Here is a 21,034-nt window from a genome sequence, read left to right on the forward strand (position 1 = left end):
TATGTTGCAGCCGGAGAAGCAGTGCCTAGCAGAGGAGTCATGTGCACGGCGTGCCAGTAGGACGGACCGTACAACTAGAATGCTGCTAGCAGTCCTGGGCCTATTCCTGTCGACAGAGGTCCCCCAAGGCCTGTTAGGCCTCGCCAGCGCCCTCGCGCCGGACTTCTTCAAAAGCTGTTACAGCATGTTCGGTAAGGTGACCGGATATCTCATAAAAATTAATGAACACCACAGATAATAGATATTATGCCTGACTAACTATAAATAAAATCAAAGTAGTTATAACATGTAATAATCGTCATAGTCGTAGAATAATGACGGATCTGACAAATATTACATATAAAGATTCGTCAGTATTCTACGACTACGATGTAATGTTGTTGAATAATTATACTCGTATTATTCTCGGGTACTCGTTTGAAATTTGAAAAATAATCTAAGTATCTAAATAAAATCGATATAGGCACATATATCGATACTTAGATTATTTTTCAAATTTATTATAATTTAATTATTCTCAGTCATTCACGAATACTACATATAACTGGATTGCCAATTATTTGCTCTATTTTAATTATATGTATATTAGTATATAATAGGACAATATATTTACATACAAAACTCGTCATCTTTGCTTTGTTTCCTTAGTTTTATTGTTTATTAGCTAAACTGTCAGACATCATTCTGACCGATTTCCACTTCTTTTTTTCCTAAAAATCTTATTATTTGTGTAATTAAAAGAATCCAAATCCATCCGTTCTCAAGTAATGCGTGTACTAACGTTTACATCATTGCAAAAGTATGTAGGTAAATACTTAATTTACGTACACCCATAACCATATATTCCTGACAATATTATCTAATAAATAAACACAATATATTGTGTAATATTAGAGATTCTCTTTTCATATCCTTTTTATGTCAAGAAACAAACGGTGGCCAAAATGTATTGTGACTGAAGTAGTAGATAAACTAAATTATATAATTTTTTATATAATATTGTTACCGTGTCTTGTTTTTTATAACAAATTGCGTAATAAGTAATACATATAGAAATCATAGACAAATATCCTGCTGCTAAATAAGTATAAGATGCTTTTAGTTATGACGAGTGATATGGTGACGAAGCATAAATACAATAGCGTCTCCACTACCATTAGACGCTGGTTGTAAGAGATGACAAAGGGAGAAAGCACAACTAATATAAGGAAAAATAAAATATGTCCTTTCGCTTGATTGACGCAATAATACGCTAATGGCATATAAGTATGGGGAGACCCTTGAGACATCATTATTATCTGATTTTAATGACAATAATCAAAATACCTTAAATAAATTGACCTGTCACTGATAACTTTCTTTATTGGGGGGAAAGGGATTATTAGTAATAGCCTGTCAGGTCGACCTCCACGTGGTCCCATCATTGTTAATTCGAGTTTAATTCTTCATGATAGGTCAACTTTCATTTCTTCCATAGACTCCTCCTCATCTATCATACTTCACTGGTGCTCCGCCAGTGTATACCGATGGTTTTTTTTTTTTTTTTTTTTATACAACTTAGAATAGCAAACAAACTGACGTTCCACCTGATGGAAAGTGGTAACCGTCGCCTATAGACATGAGCAGTACCATGGACATAACAGAGTATACTGTTTCGCCCATGATACCCCCCAGGCGTTGCCATTCCTGAGGACTTAGGTGTTATTCCTCTGTACCCAGTAAATTCACGCCATATCCCACCCTTCAAACCGAAACACAGCCATGCAAACACAACTGCTTCACGGTTGAAACACGAATGGGATAGAGGTACCCAAGCAAGTTCAGGCGAGGTTACCGTACCAACATCACGGATTAAAAACTTCCTTTTTTTGGAGCTTTTTAATTTTTATCTTCTCTATATATTACATTATATAGCCACACTTTATCTACACATATATGCAAAGATTATATAATAGGTACTATTTTATATGGTTAAAAAGCTTTTCTCTACATTTTTGTAATATAATAAAAATATCTCTATAAAGGTACTCAAAGAATACCACTGCGCATAATCTGCTGCTATGAGTTGGTTACCTTTTCATTGTCGTAACACATAAAGTTACTTACGCTTTTATCTGTATTATTTTAAACGCCTTTAAAAAAAGTGATTCTCTTTATACTTGAATTTACTTTTATGGCTATTCGTCATTTTATAGTATTCTAAATTCAAATATTTTAAATACAACAATACAATGAAGAATGGCGTCTTCGTTTCGTTATTCCTCGATGTATTTGGTATGTATTATACACGTATTGAAGTCGCTTAACGAAGCATCATTTACTTATTATAACTTTTATGTGTGATCATAATAGTGACTGCTTTAATATTATTACTTATACTGTGGTGATAACTAAATGTGTGTAGGTTTACTGTTGTACTACAACTATATTCTGTGACACAATAACTGTTTCCACCAAAATACACGCCATAAACACAACATGTTATGAACTCATTTTGACGGACACAAGGAAGGCTTAGAAATGTACTTTATTTAGAACAACTCGTGGTACCCGAATTTTGCCTCTTGCATCAAAGACTGCACTATTTTACTCATTAGACTGATATACAAAAAAAATTGTTTTAATAAATAGTTTAAAAAAGAGGTACAGAGAAAGGTACGGTCACATATAAATTACTATATATATTCATTGGGGAATTTAATGGAAATCTGTAAAACAATAAAAAAAAAATAGTAAAAAACATATCGGTTTCGTTAAAGTGGGCACATAAAGTTCCTATATTACTCGTGTAACAGCCAAAAACTGCGCCAAGAAACCCATAAATAAACCGTTCACATTGCTACGTAAATTAATTTCACGATCCATCAGTTTAACAAGCAGCTGTCTAATCAGTTTTAGCCACAACATCAAAACTTTATTCGAAAATAAAATGCTATTACAAAATTGTTTTGACTAAATATTAAAATTTGTATCTTTTACGACGTAACCTACAAGGTAGAATTAATTTACGCATGTTTGAAAAAATATAAATAACTACTTATTAACACCGATAAATATTACAAATATCTTTTATATAGAATAATATATCACGGCGGAATAGAGACTCTTGCGAATTACAATCACCAGCGCAAATATTCTTTGTAATAGTTTATGAGAATCATAAAATATATCGGAACATTATTAGGTATTATATATTATATTACAGGTTACCAAGCGAGTTTCTAAAAGTGTAACAATTCTTAGATAGCGCTTCATCATCATCGTTTCAGACATTTATTAGCTACATACCGATGAAAAATAGACTGTTGCTAAGAACATATCTACTATTTATTAGTTTAGTAGATATATTCGTTTACTGTTACTAAATATCTTGTCTTACTACCATCACTATTATTGCAAGCATGTATAGATGGCAGTGGTGACTTACCATCAGGCAGGCCGCATATACTTAATAGTTCATGGTATTAAAAAAATCAATATAGATCCACCGCATTTCTTTAATCATATGTATTAAGGAAAGTATATAAAAAAGTAGGTATGTAGGTAGGTATGTTACAAACATACAGGTACCTAATATCCAATCATTTTACAAAAATATTAATTAATACTCGAAATTGATAAAAATATTTCAAATTCAAAACAGCGCACTGCGGATAGTCTAGAAAAAAAAATCAAATTAAAACAGTAAATAAGACCGAACATTTCAACTTTACTTCATTCGAAAGTAATTACAAAGTAGGATTAAAAATCAATTAAACAGTTTCCGTAACAACGAGTAGCTAATAAAGGGGCAAAGAACAAATATATTTTAGACGAGTTTTTTTACGCTTCATGAGCTTTTAGACTTAATATTTCAGTTCTCTTTTTTTACCTAATTATAATTTTTTTGATGTTATGTTTGTGTCATTTTCATTTTATCATAAAATAACTGATTCTTTTAGGAAAAAATACCTTTATTAATAATAAAATCTATTCACTTTGCCACTGGTTTCCAGCCTGGAATTGAAAGCTATTAGCAAATCTAATAGCTTAAGTAAATATACATAGTACACTAAACTGGATGAATACCAGTAAAATAAAATCATATGAAAGAATTATTATTTATATTATATTCATCTGCAGCAAATAAATAACCATTGTTTTGGTAGTAGAAACATCAAAAAGTGTATTGGTATATACTAAAACTAATTTTCTTTCTTGATACTTTTAAATTAATCATTATTGTCTCTGGTTTATTACAGTAAGTCATATGAATTTTATCGGTGGAGTCAATACGTACTTAAGTAGATACCTCAATTTTTGAAACAAATATATCTTCCTTCTGTTAGAGTTGAACCCTATGAATATTAAATTTATTATATAAAATGTAGTTTTGATGATTATAACAGTAGATCTCATATTAATGAATAGTATTCACGAGTTTTCAATATTTATTTCAAATTAATTGATTGAAAGCTAAATCTCAATCAAAGTAGTTTAAAAATAATATAAACGTAATAGGTTATATTAGAAAAGCCTGTTACATATGTAAATTAAAATATTATTATTTTGAATATTAAATGGAGATAACTAAGTTGTTTACACAAGTAGTCGATTTTATGTTTACACAATAAACGCCAATTGAAATCTATAATAAATACATCATATGTAACTGCGAAAAAAAATACTGATTTCAGTTACTCTAAATGTAACTAATTGCAAAAAAGATTACAATATTATTATAAGTTAGATCCAGTACAGTTCGCTAAGAAAAAGATTGATTTGTGATATTATGAATCGAATACATTAACGAGTTTGATGAATCGTTTCAATACAAATAAATAACATCCATTAACGATCAATAGAATCTGTGATTTGTGGAATTGCTTATTTTTCTTTAACATTAAAAGACGAAGAGTCATAGGCTTTTGAATGATGCTGGTTATTTTGGATACTGTATGCGAAAGTACAGAATAATCTCTGAGTAATAAATAACAAAGACTCTTTTTTATACAGTAATGATACATTGTACTCAATTTCATTGCCAAGATATTTTATTTTTTAATTGATGAAAATAGAATAGTAGCCTCGCCGGCGCTGTTAGTACAGTGAGGGTGATATCAGGTTAGTTGGTCCATCGTGACGAATTTACCAGAAATTAACCGCGGATCACCTGAATGTTAACCTAATCGAGTATATTACTAATAATGAAACTGCTATTCCTTATTAGAAACAATCCTTTTCCCTTGTCTCCAAAATGTGAAAAGAGACGATTGGATACGTCTGTTAAAGAAAATGAAACCTCAATATTAAATTCTATACTAAACTATATGTATGTACTATTCTTATATCTTATTACTAAATGTAAAAATAAAACCCATGCCCTGCAATGAGACATTACTATGTATACATATACCAGTATAACATATATATGAAAGAAATTAGGTTATGATGTGCGAAAGTGTTATGAAGAAGGTAAAGAAATATGTTGACGTATGACATTGGGATTGCGGAACCACGTACCTAATCCAATTTAATTAATCTTGCCAATCACAGTGACAGTGTATGTCCCAATTTTATACAAAGTCATCACGTCACATTAAGCCAAGCTTAAGTAACTTTATTCTAGCAGCCCCGTTCGTGTTACCATCATAAATTATTCATATATATTTCATTTCCTTATTAATATATGGTATAGTTTATTTTCTAAAATAGTTTTAATAAGAAATTTATTTTTTATGTTTTTCATAATATTGTAAATATAAACCTTAATAAAATAATAAAAATACTATTGAGGATAACATTCGACGTTCTAATAATGCACTAAATATTCTTCTGCTTTTATTATTTATTATATATTGACCACTCAAATGCACCTACTTCATGTGCCGTTCATTAGCGCAAAGCGCTTTACTCGATCGCTGCTACATTAGTCCGCACTTGACCAGCTCTCTAATCTTGCAGCTAGCTTTAAAAGGCTACCATAAAGTAGCAAGCGGACGTGACAAATTCGCAAAAAGCAGCTGCTTTTGCGAAGTTTTTGACAGTTTATGGCCGCCTTATTTATTTTCTTCTTCTTTTATCATGTACTTCCCTTAATTAAGACAAGCATAACGATACCCCATTTATTAAAACCCTGCAAATCGTTTATGTATTTTGTATACGGAGCATATTTATAAGGATAGCCAATATTTTTTATAATTAGGTTCGAACGAAAATTACATTTAACTAAGAATAAATAAACCTACAATCCACATACTTAAGTCATATCTACATTTTTAATAAATATTAATAAAATTCCATTTTGAAATGTCATGGAAATTTTATATTGTTTTGTGGCAATTCAAAATTGTTCGTTTTGTTCAAATCTGGTTTTAATTAGTTAGAAAACAGTAATATAGTTTACGTTAAAATAATAAGTCTTTAAAACAGAATAAAAATGAAGTACAACATAATTCATAAAGTTTTAGCGGTTTACCTTGTGTACTTGCTTAAAATTAAACAAATTTTAACTTACAATATACCTGCACGAATATAAACACCTACTAATAATATAACGAATCAAGTACGAGTAAAACTCGCAAACTGAGAATTTTGTACGAAAATAAATGTTATACGTAAAAAATATCCTACTAAAGTTATACCTAAGTAGATAAAAAGAGGACTTACAAAAACTAAAAAGATTAGGAAAATTTATTTTCTTTTCGACCATATTTCTCGACGATATTATCTATCCTCGAATGACTGTAGATATATGAATGTAAATATTATCGGTGTTTAATAAATAGCCTTTTTTAAATAGAATGTATGTACACTTTATAAATTATTATAAGTAAACTTACATTTATTTCGGGACTCGATATGATTCGATTAGTTCTGCCGTAGCTTTGTCGTAGTGCAATCCACGTCAAAGCTTTGATGAGAACTTAAATTTAGTACACAGGAATGCCTATTATTTTTTAGGAGTCATTTACCTGTACTGACGTAGCTTGTTTTATAACGACTGTAACACTTGCATTTAGTTAACAGTGAATTTCTTTAACAGGTGACTTGATGGACGTTCTAGCGCTATTCACGTCCTCTGTTAACTTCGTGCTGTACTGCAGCATGAGTAGGCAGTTCCGTTGCACGTTCGCCAGATTAGCGCGACGCATGCTGTCCGCTACCGAGGAACCGGCGAAGTTCGCTACGAAACTCGAGCCTACAACGCAGGTATCAGAAGGCGAGATTCCATTGTGTAAGTGACCATACGCCAATAGTAATCCACGTAGAATTGTAGCTATGATGTAGGTATGCTTTTTATTTAATTTTTTTTTTATATTATGTGCAAAAATAGTACAGCCTAATAAATAATTAATTGTACTGTATTTTTTAAATAAAGATTGCTAGACTAAAACAGATTTAACTGTACCTAGAATATATATCGCCACTTTTATTTATCATAAACGCTTTTATAGCACATATATGAGTAACTTATGTAGTATAATTATCATTATGTGCATGTCTTGATTATTAAATTACACAAGAATGTATACCTACACCGTAACTATTTATTTCAGTTTATACATCATATTGTACAAATTTAAGTAAAAAATTGACTGTCTAGTCATTCGCACAATGGAATCGTTTATAATTTTATTTTATATTTATTATGTGCACAAAATTATGTTAATGAAGTAAAAATAATATAACAGTGAGAGATTTTAATAAATTCAATATGGGGGTACCTGTATAGCGTGTTTTTTATGGTAAAGAACTGCATAACTGTCCACACATAGCAATATTTTAATTTAAAGGGTAGGTAGTAAGAATAGCCATAAAATTACAAATTAGAAGGTATAAGACCATATTGTTTATATAGGCGTCACAGTGTATTCCGTGAAACCTTTATAGCAATAATCGCCACTTTAAATTTAAATTGTGTAAAAACGTAACAAATATTATAGTTGAGATGTAATTATTTTAGAATTATACAAATACATTTGAAGATAGAACAAAACAAAATATTTAGGTATAAATATGTTGAACCACATGTGTAGTTCATCTTTATGACACTCAGTGTAAGAAACATACAAGGAAATGATATATTATGGTAACATATTTATCATAATGGAGTTTTCTGTGCAGTATTTTTCTATTTTCGGACATCTTCCATTGTTCCTTTATTTACTCTTCTACCAACTAAGATGCTATAACTAATTTTCTAAGACAATAAAACACTACAAGTATGTTTACAACTTATTTCTTAAATGAATTTATCTGACAATGCTCTCAGTTTGAATCAAAATAATAGAGAGTATGACAATTTCGCAATTGCTTCAACTACAAACATATTTTTCTGCTAGACATTTATTGTTCTTGTTTATTGAACATTATTATCTATTGCATTATAAAGTTACAAATGATTTTTCAAAATCCTTATTAAATTATAAATATGAAAGTGAGTTTGTTTGTTACCTTACAGCGTCTATATACACGTAGTTTATGGGACGGAGAAGGATGTAGGATATTTTTAACTTGATCAATAAACATATCGTGATCACAGACAAAGTTACGGGTAAAAGCTAATAATAATATACTAATCTAAGTTTTAGCTTCATGAAAAAAATAGCTAAACACTCGGAAATAATAAAATCAAAACTCGTATTTATTTAACAACTTTTTAACAAAAAAGCAAATACGTTTAACACAGGAATAAGGCTTAAGTTTACAATTTTAAATGCCAATCTACATGCCTTTATAAGAGAAACCAGATGACCATCTGACCAAATGAAATTTTGTGAAACTAAATGCTTATAAATCAATACCTGAACAGTTAAATAAATTTAAACAGAATTTGGTATATAAATAAACAACATTATATCGTTAGTAAATATTGAGGATACTTTTAATATATCAAAACAAAAACGCGGCTGTACCAGGATTACTCCAATAATTACTGTTCTTATGACATTAATATGTCTATCCGTATTAGTAATACAAAAGTGTTTGCTAAATCAATCACGTCCATTCGTCTAAATGAATTGAGATGAAATATGGCACACAAATATCATTTCCTGGATCAACGTAATATGGAACATATTGTGGATTTATATATTGTAATTGCTTTCACATGTATCCATTATTGTATTAAATTTTGTAAGTACCTAATATTTTTATACTAATGTAGCACATTTTAATAAAATAAAATGGTATATATTCACTCCTTTTTTATGCAACTTAGAATAGCAAACAAGTTGACGGCTCGCCTGATGGAATGGGGTAACCATCGTCTATAAATATGAACAGTCCTTACAGTATCTCTTAGAAAATCAACCAATAGATGTATCGAATGCTAAAGACTTCTATACTTGAGTATGTTTTGGCTTCATCAAATTTCATATACTGGTGGTACATATTGTGATCCTTCCGGCAGACAACACACAGTCTATCTGATTACCATAGTTACTAGGCCTTCCCGACATCTGCATCCTTTCATTTTCACATTGTATATCCACTTCATCGCCTTTTCATGCAACATTCTTTCCACGGGCCTAAATCACAGAGCAAATAATCACTACATTATATGGTCTGAAACAACATAATAAGTCGTTTATCATTTTACTAACACCAATATTTAACTAACACTTAAAATAACTTTTTCAAACTCTTTCTCTCACTCCATGGTTTTCTGTGTTTTAGATGCGGTCTACCAACTTTACTCTACAGATTCTGCACAACGATAAAACAAAATTAATAATAATTAACCTAAACTGAGTAAATAAAGTCTTTGATGTCGTTTTTCAGAAATAAAAAGAAACCAATAAATCGACATTTTATTGGAGTAAATTGACAAATCTTTTAAGTAAATGTCTTTTGTTAGAGCCTACTTTTAATCCCAAATCTCTTTGAGCCTCGAGTTCAGTTCATTGTATTTGTTTTCTGTATTACAATAAACATTTGTTAGGTATTAATCATTTTGAAAGTATCTATTAATAATAATTGTTATTTCAATTTTATCCCTTTATTTATTTATTATCTTATAAAAATAAATTACAACACGATGTAGACATTTTAATACAATTACTTCAAAACTTATAGATAAAGCTCGTTAACCAATAAATATTGCCAGTGATGAATTGCAAAACAGAAACATCGTCCTACATTGTTAACGATTCCAAGTTGCTCAGTGAGCTATAAAGAAATCTGTGAAGATATCCGTAAAATAACCAAAGTGACCGATATAGCTCGAACAATCATGTCTAACAAAGTAGGCCTAGAAACATATAATTACAATGTTTCACTTTTACTCTTCATTTATTTTACTCTCATGGTTAGTGTAGTAAGGGCGATAACAGTAAATCAAATTACCTAAAATAAATAATAAAAATATTATTTAAAAAAAAACATAAAAGCTAAATAAAATATGATGCTGCCGACATTATTTAGTTAAGCTGTTACGTTGAGCGATTTATTTTCTTTGGTATTTCATTTTGTTAGTAGAATTATGTCGTTTGTATTGTTGTAGATAAATAAAATGGATAAAGATACAATTCTCGTTATTGCTATTGATTGACGCTAAATTCTTAGCTGCTCCTACGCTTATATCGGAAACCCTTACGCTTGCCAAACTTTATCTTCCCTCATCGATCAACTGACGGATAAGTGACAGATAGACACGTCCTTAGCTCCCTCCATAATAACACATGTTTATACAACTACATAACCTGCTTAGAATCTGTTTTCAGACTTTGAAAAGCAGGACTGATTACTCCTATGATACCTTATTAATTATATATGATACCTTACTTTTTTCTTAAAGATTTTTTGTGAAGTTATTATTTTTTTAACATTAGGATAATATGTAATTGATATGTATGTGGGATTTATCTATTTTCCTATAAGGATATAAGTATTTTCGAAGTTCATTAGGTATAATTGAAATCAGAATTAGACATTCCATATTAATATTAGAACAAAAGAAAATCCATAGAACAACATAATACCTAACTGAAAGTAACATTTCCAATTCTTTTTTGTTATTATTTTTAAAGCAATTTCAAAATGTAAATGTTACTCTTTTTTTGTTATTTTGCGTGTTTGAAATGATTTTGATAATTTTTTCGCAATTAATAGACTGCTGTTTGTTTAAGGGGCAAATTTGTAATTTTATTTTTATTTTATTGTAGATAAATATCTCTGTATTCTTTATCTAGTTAAGCACTCAACTCACAATATTACGAGTTACAATTACAAACTAAATATTGTATATTATGTACCTACATCTAAACGTCGTGACAATATGTACAAACGTCGATGTAACAATAATGTCAATTTTCATTACTAATTGGTCACTAATGAGATTGTTGTTATTATTAGTAAATCATTATTAATTAGGCACATCTGTACCGTATGTGACATATTAATTCCTAATTACTAACAATTATCTTCTATCACACACAGGTCACCGGCCCGCTATAGCGACAAATACCCACCCTAATTAGGGTGGTAGAAGAAAGTATCATATAAACTTTAATGAGGTAAGCAAATTGACACACAAATTACTATCGTCTATTTTAATAAAACTAATAAAAATGTGAAAAAAAAATCGAATAATTGATCCGACCATAATAGTATGCAAATGCCGAATAGTAGTACAAATATTCAAGTAAAGAATTTCAATTAATTGAAATTCAAATATAATATTGATTATTTTGATTTATTAGTAATTTTATTTAATGTTTCTGTAATAATTTCAATTCATCAGAACTTAGTTACCTTTTCATTAAGTTGTATTTAAACAGATTATATTCAATTATAATTTTATTAAGATTTTATACACTTAGGTATTTTAAATGCAATAAGTGGTTACTCAACATCGAAAAAAAAATTGTTTTCAAAAAATATTTGGTTAACACTTTAAAAAAAATTAAAAACGTCACGTATCTACATGAGATACATGACGTTTTTATTTTTTTTTTTCAAACAAATGTGACATAAAAAGTTTGCAATACTTTTTTAATTTAATTTTAGATGGTATCCATGTACAATTTTTTCTTAATTTTTCAATTATATTTGAACAAATTTTTTAAATGAAATATAAAATAAGATGTACTCGTAAAAGTCACGACATCAAAAGATAATTTGTCGTAATTATAAATTTGAAAGCCTTTAATGAGAGAAGAAGATCAAAGAAAATATGAATAGATCATATGAAAACGGCACACGTAGGTGGATCTGGATAGAATACAAATAGCTATCAAATACCGGTCTCTGAATAAAATATTACGCCAAATAAATTTACTTAAGTCGATTAAATTATGACCTACAAAAATGTATGTCACATAACATGTTATGTTTGTGACATGTATTGCGACAAGTAGGTACTTTGGTAGAATTTTTTTCTAAGTCACATTAAAAAAAATATGGCGTATAAAAAATAAATATACACGTAACTATGTTTATATACTACTTATTAATGTTTTAAATACATTTTTTAATGGCAGGAAAAAATTCATTTTCAGAAAGACGTGCTCAACCGAATATTACTCAAGTGAGCAATTTTATCTAAAATTGTTTTTCAAAATTTACAAAATTATGAATGAAACACCAAAACTAGAACAAAAAATATCTAAAATGTTCCATGAATAGCTTCAATATAAAGTTTCAATTCAAAATATTTTAAGTAATTTAACTTTGGCTATTGATTAAAGCCGCTTTTTAAATAATTCAAAAAAATTATAAACATACAAAGTGTCACTGTCCACGATATTTTAATACAAGTCAGGTTAAACTTTACTAAGTCTTATTTATAACCGGGCAAATTATTTTTTACCCCATACTGCCATTTACCGGGATTATCTTTTGTTACGGGATAAAAACTAAGCACATATATATTTATGTCTAAAGTTAAAGCAAACAATATACGTTTACAAAATTTCATAACAATCACTTGACCGATTTTAGAGATTAGCAGGAACGAACATCGTGACATGGGATTTTGATATATTCATATTAAGTTAGATTACTGAAGAAACATATAAGTAGTACAATATAACCGGTATATCAAAATGACGTAGGTACAAGTAAGGAAGTTTCAATGAACACAAAGAATGCCAAGCTTTTCATATTATGTTATGAAATATTGTATATGTACTTATATAAATATTGTGAGTTATTAAGGAACATAGCTTTAATACACAGGATTTATTACAATCTCAAAGGTAGTAAATTATTGTTGTTACTAAGTGAACCATTTTCACAATAGACAAGACTATTGCAGGAGCAAATTCTACGGCGGTCTGCAATTTAACTCGTTCTTTATTATTAGATTAAATGAGGAACAGCACAAATTAATCATTTTTATTGTGAACCATAGTAGTATAATATAGTTACAAACTATATTTTAATGCCCTACATTAAAATAGTCTTTTTGATAAAAACAGTTATAAAAGTGAAGCACGTAGGCATTCAGGTAAAGAAAAATGTAATCGATCACCAGCGATTTAAAATCAAATGAGTTGTGTATCCTAATACATTAGTAAATGGTAATATTTTATTCCTAACATATGAAACAAATATAACAAAAATCGTTAATGCCTTTGTGCATTTCAAGTATCTATACCTAGTAGACTTTACTGCAAGTACGTTGATTAATTAATCTCATATACCTACATGGGTCTGAATAGATATGGTGACTGTATGTGCTTTATGCATATAACGATATTTAAATAACAGCATTATAGAAAGTATTTTCTAAAAGATTATTTCGGAAAATTTTACAAATAAATAGTTTTTGTAACATCAAATTAGTTTTAGTATAAACATAATTATTAACGATACTTGCATTATATTCTAATAAATATTATTTGAATTGAAAATATCAAAGCGGGTGTGTTTTGGACATGCACCTAACTATAATTACTGGAATATTATAATATTAATAATATTTGTATACAAATTTTCAAATATTAAATAACCAAGAGTCTAATCATATAAATGTTAAACTATATAAGTAACGACTTAGTACTACAAACTATTGGTAAATTTACTAATGATTATTATTATTATATAAATTCTTGCATCGTCACTGTCATTTATTTACCTTTAAACTTATGATGGATGACTTGATAATAATAGTTATAAGGTATTCATTAAAATTTACTTAAATAAATTATTAACAATAGTTTATTTAAGTAAAAAGAAAAATTGAGATTTTGAAATCTGTCTAAAAGTAGGAGTCACTTAATAAACTAATATTTAATGCCAAATTTGCAAATTAAATATGATTACCCGTTTACATAATTATTAATGTGGCTCTGCTTCACTACGATAAGTAAATAAATGAATATCATAATAATTTGTTATTATTCTACATTAGCCCATTCTGCAAGAGTCAGCAATGAAAATTAATATTATGATTTGAGTGGCATTTTAAAGTTCAAAGCACTATATCGTGTGACTATGAATACCCTATGTTCAGTAAAACTGTAAAGTAGACAGATAATTATACCAACTTTTGAAACTAGTTCCTTAGAGATTTTGTAAACTGTCCATTCTACTTAGTGATTTATTTAAACTGATTAGTTTAACTACGACTTCTCTCGTGTAATTGGAGTGTGATATTTCACCGGAATAAAAAGCAGTCTAATCTTAATTCTAAAGACTATGGGACATTCTATTATAGAGGGAGACTTTGTACAAAATTAGTTTACTTGGGCACCTCTCATTTGTGTTTCTACTGTGAAAAAGTTGTGGCTGTGTTTCGGTTTGAAGGGTGGGATATGGCAGCGAATTTACAGGGTACAGAGGAATAACAGCTGAGTCCTCAGAGATGGCAGCGCATGGGGGTATCATGGGCGAAACAGTATATATACTCTCTTATGTCCAAGGTACTGCTCATGTCTATAGGTGACAGATACCACTTTTAATTAGGTGGGCCATCAGCTTGTTTGCCATTTTAAGTTGCAAAAAAAAAGAAACCAACTAAAAATTTAATCAACTGGTTGCAGGTTTAATGTTCAATTGATTAGTTATGATGCCAAACAATCTTTTATATGTGTAATATAACAATATTTGTAACTAATTAATAATGTTATGATAGTAAACAAGATCAATAAGTAATTAGTAATCAAATTATTACTCAATCCCAAATCCTACTAATATTATGAATTGAAAGTCTGTAAAAATTTTACTATCTGTTTATTTATTTATTTAGGATTACCAACATAAGATACAGCGAAACATTTCGATGCATTACACTAGTGGATTATGGATTACTGTTCTTACATTTTAAGGCAACCACAGCATGCGTGTTTAAATGTTAAAATAGAATTAAATTATTAAACAATTAAATGGCTTCAAATTAATAAAAACAATAATTTACATTCATCCGATGACACCCAACAATTCAAATTACTCAAATTAAATTCAAAATAAAAATAAAACGTAATAGCGAGGTACATCAACTTTTTAATTTAGACATGAACACAGAGTGTTCTCTGTTACGCAATCGCTTTATTTGTTTGGAATTTAAATGGAATTTGGTACACGGGTGCTATCTATCCTAACTTGACAAATAGGATACTTTGTATACTGGTAACATGGACAAAGCCTCAAGAAATTGCTAGTTAAGTTAAAATAAACATAAAAACAAATGCATGTGTTAGTTATTGAAACTCAACTATAAAATTAATTGTACATTATTTTATGGCCTCCATATTTTTTTATAAGGTACAGTCATGTTAAAACCACATCCCAATTGTAAAATAATAAAACATAATAATAACACATCATGCCAAAGATACATTGCCTCCTTTTCTTTGGCAGACGGATAATGAAGCATGTTAATTAAAATTTTCTTTAACATCAGTTAGCGGAGACATTTACTAAAAAAATATAAGAAAATGATGAAAGGAAAGGAATGGGTCTTGTTGGATGTTAATGCTGGAATTTTTTTAAAAGAACATTGATATATTTTTATATTTTTTGTATATCGACGCAAAGGAAATGTGCAAATATTTTTAAAAGTCTCTTGCTGGAGGCAAGACGTAATTTAATGGATGGATACAAATCTATATTCATTTTGGGCTCTTTTATAATTTATCACAGTACGACACAATATCATATGATTTTACAGCCACGATAACAAAATATATAATATGGAATTTTATGCAAATACGGAAATTTAAGCCTCTTCATACAATTGCATTTATTGTTCTTTTATTTAATGGTAAGGGTACTGCTTTATTTCTACAAAATAGCTGAAAACGACAAACAAATATTGGTAGTTCCATTTTCTATTCTCATTACATATTACATAGTTGTGATGCATAATGTAAATTTATTTAGATATCCGTCTGACAATTCCACTTGTCTGCGTATTCAATTTCGACGAAACTGAACGACAGAATGTATTCAATTACCTGTCGCCTTCATTCTTTATCGACTAACTTATTATATTTCAACATATTTTGAATATATTACAAATATACAAGTAAATATTCAGAATAGTTATTTTAAACACAATTTAATGTAATTTCATTGAAATTCCAAACTCTCTTACAAATGGTAAAATCAAAAACATAATTTTGTGCCAACGAATATCAAATATTAAAAAAAGTATTCAATTTTTATGTTTATGATTAAAGTACCTGAAAATGTTTTTTCTAACTTAGGTCGGATATAACGTAACGTACCTTAATTTGAAAGTCTGACAAATTAACAATTTGTTTATTTAACGTATCTATTAAAAATGTTAAAAATACTATACAATCATTCTAGTCTCATGCTCACACTAGATTACCTTGTATTATAAGGGACCAGAAAATTAGTACACGAGAGTTACCACTTCGAATAACCAGAACGAGACCACTTAAAAAAATTGCTGCCTAATATCGAATTAGGATGCATTAATTAAATATATGTTGACATTGAAATTCGTTATAAAACTTTTCGAATATTTAAACGTAGTTAATTCAGTGGTTAGTTTATATATTGATCTATTGATCTTCCGTAAAATAAACTTATTTCTGTAAAGTATAGTAAAATCATTAAATTTTTTTTTATATTAAATTATATTATTTTTTTTATACCTTTGTTCTGTGATGCATTTTTTTATTTACTTTTTTTTATTTACAGTAGTAAATTTACAACTAATTGTACTTATTTTCGTACTGCGTTAATATTTTTAAACTTTGTAATTAGGGAGTTTGTATACTTTTATTTTAAATAAACAAAAGAAAAATATTTATATTACATTTATAGAAGTATATATTTCTTAAGCATTTTTCTCAAAAATCCATATACACAAATAAGTATGTAGTTTATTGCGACTAATCTATTTTTATTTATTTTTCAGGTGACTACGCTCTCTAATATAAGACATCAATATTATAGAATAATATAAGGATAAGTATAGAAAAATGTACTGTAAGATTTACAATAATTGTATGTTGTAGATGTTTTTAATATGATTGTCAACTAGTTTTTGCGTCTCTTGAGCCAAGACGCAAGACCTAGACAAAAATAAAACTTAACGCATTTTCTAAGGTAGGTTTAATTCTGTATAAAAGTAATTTTAATTTAAAGAAAGTAGGTATTTTTTTACTTCTAGGGTCCAAAGAGTGATTTTATTATTAATTGAAATGAATAAACGAATTTGTCTTATTTCATATAGATATTGCATTTATACGTTATAAAACTTGTAAATAATAATATTGTCCCACAAATTATTTAATAAGTAGACATTATTAATGGCAACTTTAGTGAATATATTTTTTTTATATTTTTACGAAATCACAAGAGTGTACCTAATGATTCATCGTGTATCTAGTGTCTAATAGTTTTTGTCACCAAATACCTATTAATTAAATTCTACCAAATGATGTGTGTTCGTCGTTCTCACGTGTTTTATCGCTCTGAATGCCAAATTACACCAATTACATCAGTTTGTAGTTTTATTTCCTCAAATATTTTACCATCTAACTTTATTTTCATATTAAATATCTATTTTAATAAATATACTCTCGACTATAATCTCTATAAGGATAGTCAATAAAATGTGTCGACTGCCTCCATAACAGTTGATATGCTCATATTTCATAGAGGATATAAGAATCCCTCATATAACAAGAATAAACCAAAATAGTTAGGTGAAAGGGTGCTAAACTGGAAACCCTGCACTCCTCTTTTCTAGCACCCTCCTAGGGGTCGATCATCTGAATGATATGCGAATGATATTCGCCAGCAAACCGGGACCAAGTGGATGTAAGTAGCAAGGGATAGAAAGATAAAGAGGAGGCATAAGTCTAAAGCCGAACGCGGCCAGAGCTTTCATAAGTATATATGTATAGATAGTGGTATAAAAAAAAGAGTTACTCGGATTATTATAATTTGTTGTCGGTATGTTCACACAAAATTTCTAATACCGACCGACCAAATCCAAACTCACACTGAGATCTATATAGGGTTAACATACTACTTAAGGCTACGACATTTAGAATACAATATAAAACGTGAAAATTTAAAATCACTTAATACACAAAAATCATACAGGGAAATTGATAACCCGAACAAACAGTACCGTTTATAACATAGTATAATTTTTCTCACTATATATATATATATATATATAATAAATATCCTTATCCCAATTATTATTTGGGGTCGGCGTAACGCGACGGCGTGACGTCAACCCTCTTTGGAAATAAAAATAAATTTAAAATATACATATATATACCATATATCACATTAAATTTCTTTAACAAAAACAGTATAATAAAAACAAAAGTCATAAACTCATCACAGATAAAAAATCATGAGATTAGTTTTTCATAAAAGCAATTATTGGTATTTTCTTGAAGAAGTGGAATAGCTGGAAAAGTAATGTTAAGTATCGTAATAAATCGTATACATAAAAAATTATAAAATTTCTAAATATATTATTTTTCTAAGTCAAATATGATAACATATGACTCTAAAAGTAAGATGTCATAAATATATTAACAGTTCATTCGCTGATTGACATAGATTGAACAGTCTATACAATTATCGGTTTATGTTCATATTATATTTGTACGAGTCAACTTTTGTCCAAATACCGTAAACATGTCATTACAACCGTCTCACTGCAAATATGGCGCAGTAATTTAATGAATCTCAAACATTACGTAGTCTAGTTTTTGAAACGTACGAAAATGTTTTGATAATAACAGTCTTGACTTTGCCCATAATGTAAGTAAGTCTATATGTTTAACACAGATAAAATAATTAATAGTACGACCTTATTGTCTTCATTTTTATGCCTTTTGTTGTAGCTTGCATAACCCAAATCCTGCAAACCTTCATCGCTAGATTTATTGTAATAAACTGTAGCATATTTATAGACTAAATAATGATATTAAAAATATGACAGTTATAAACTATCAAAATCTAGAAAATTTAAAGCCCCACATGTTTGAAGAGATTTATCGACTTCGATCGATAAAAATTCATTTTTCTATTTATACCTACTACGCACGTGTGATACAAACTATTTTCAAGAAATATAAAGACAGAATCATGGGATGAGATAAAATAAATGAGTGCCCCACCGGGATTAAAGTCTGATGTATTAGAATTCATTGAAATTAAAAAGTGCCAAAAAGTTTTAAAGAATTACTAAAAACCATTGAGTTATCATACTGTATTTAAAAGTCGCTAGATTTTGCAAAACTTAACGACACTGTACTTGAGGAGAATGATTGCATCCAATCTTGGTGTTCACATGTGATATGATGAACAGTTTTTATACTGCATTAAATACCTGTTTTCAGGGTTAAAATTTAATTGTAATCAGTCGCACGATTAAATGATTTGATACGATATCACCACCGAGTGATCCCACGGCCGATTTCACGGACATTACGATTATAGCCCTGTGTATGTATTACCATAATAATCTAGTCTAATCTAGAAGTCACGTAGACTTCTCTACATAACTTTCTACCGCCACCTTTCTACGATCATTTGACATAGTGTTAGTAACCGAGAAACGTGATTTTTGTAATACTGGAGTACTGATCAATAGTTTCAGGGTATGACATGACAGGTAAAATAACGAATCGAACTTAACTTTTGTGTTTGACTTTCATGAGAAATAGTAGTAACAAGTAATCAACACGATAGACTTCAAATACTATACTCAAATCTGCGGCCTATTTAATACATTTGTTGTATTATAGAAAAAAGAAAATTATTACTTGATATGTCCACGACTTTTTTTTTCAATCAATCTTTTTATTAAAAGTAAATAAATAAAAATGCTCACAAGTAATAGGCGTGGTAACAGTAAGTTAAGGTCCTCCTCTTATGAGAAGACACTTATGCTCAGTAGTGAGTTGTTATAGTAATGACTACAAATTTACTTTTTAATTTGGTACCTAGTAACATACAAGTACATACATATCACGTACAAACAACGTATATTAATAATACCTATTAATGATGAATAAAGAAACATTACAGTACATATACATTGTCTAATTACAATGTTCTTATATTTATGTAAATAACAATAAATTACGAGATATTTTCGCCAAGTCCGAATGGATTTGATGAATTTCTTTAATCGATAAGATTGACTTTTATGTTGGTCCATATTAATTTTATCACAATTGTAAATAAAAACCGCAAACAAATATATGTGGAACATAATCCTACGTAAAACTTTACCAATCAGCATAACATTATTACTTTTATTACTTCCATGTTATCCATTTAGAAGTTTTATGAATGTTTCTTATTCCGTATAGTAGTTCTTTTATTTATCATTTCTTCTATCTAGTTTATTGGTTCTCCACTCATAAAATATATAAATGCAACTCCCATCAAACGAGGTGTCGGACCATCTGACGGAATAAATAATGGTACCATCCGTCCTCCTACGTCACAAGAACGGTCCAATTTGCGACATAAGAGAAGGTTCTATTCATTGGCAAATACATACCTACAACGGTGCCTATATTTCAATTAGTTTCTTTGAGGTAAGTTTATTTCAAAGAGAGCTAATAAAAATAGTTACAGGTACAGTCGACTA

General features: G+C 28.9%; 1 protein-coding gene across 3 annotated transcripts in view; it reads left to right on the plus strand.

Annotated features, from left to right (window-relative positions):
- The window catches only part of LOC113517266 (G-protein coupled receptor dmsr-1-like), an 82,436-nt gene extending 64,531 nt beyond the window's left edge, over nucleotides 1-17,905 (plus strand). The window contains exons 3-6 of one of the 3 annotated variants that reach the window (XR_003402264.3): nucleotides 11-191; nucleotides 7,025-7,191; nucleotides 11,422-11,498; nucleotides 17,318-17,905. Coding sequence is in view for 2 of the 3 variants with exons in the window: in XM_031912491.2 (XP_031768351.1) it covers nucleotides 11-191; nucleotides 7,025-7,216; nucleotides 11,422-11,462 (414 nt within the window). In the remaining variant the exon portion in view is untranslated. Of the gene's footprint in view, nucleotides 1-10; nucleotides 192-7,024; nucleotides 7,217-11,421; nucleotides 11,499-17,317 lie in introns of all 3 variants that reach the window. The other 2 variants (XM_031912491.2, XM_026901898.3) reach the window with 2 other exon arrangements.
- The last annotated feature ends 3,129 nt before the right edge of the window (nucleotides 17,906-21,034 follow it).

This window comes from Galleria mellonella, unplaced genomic scaffold (assembly GCF_026898425.1).
Source record: "Galleria mellonella isolate WM207_F2 unplaced genomic scaffold, CSIRO_AGI_GalMel_v1 utg78, whole genome shotgun sequence".
Classification (NCBI taxonomy): domain Eukaryota; kingdom Metazoa; phylum Arthropoda; class Insecta; order Lepidoptera; family Pyralidae; genus Galleria; species Galleria mellonella.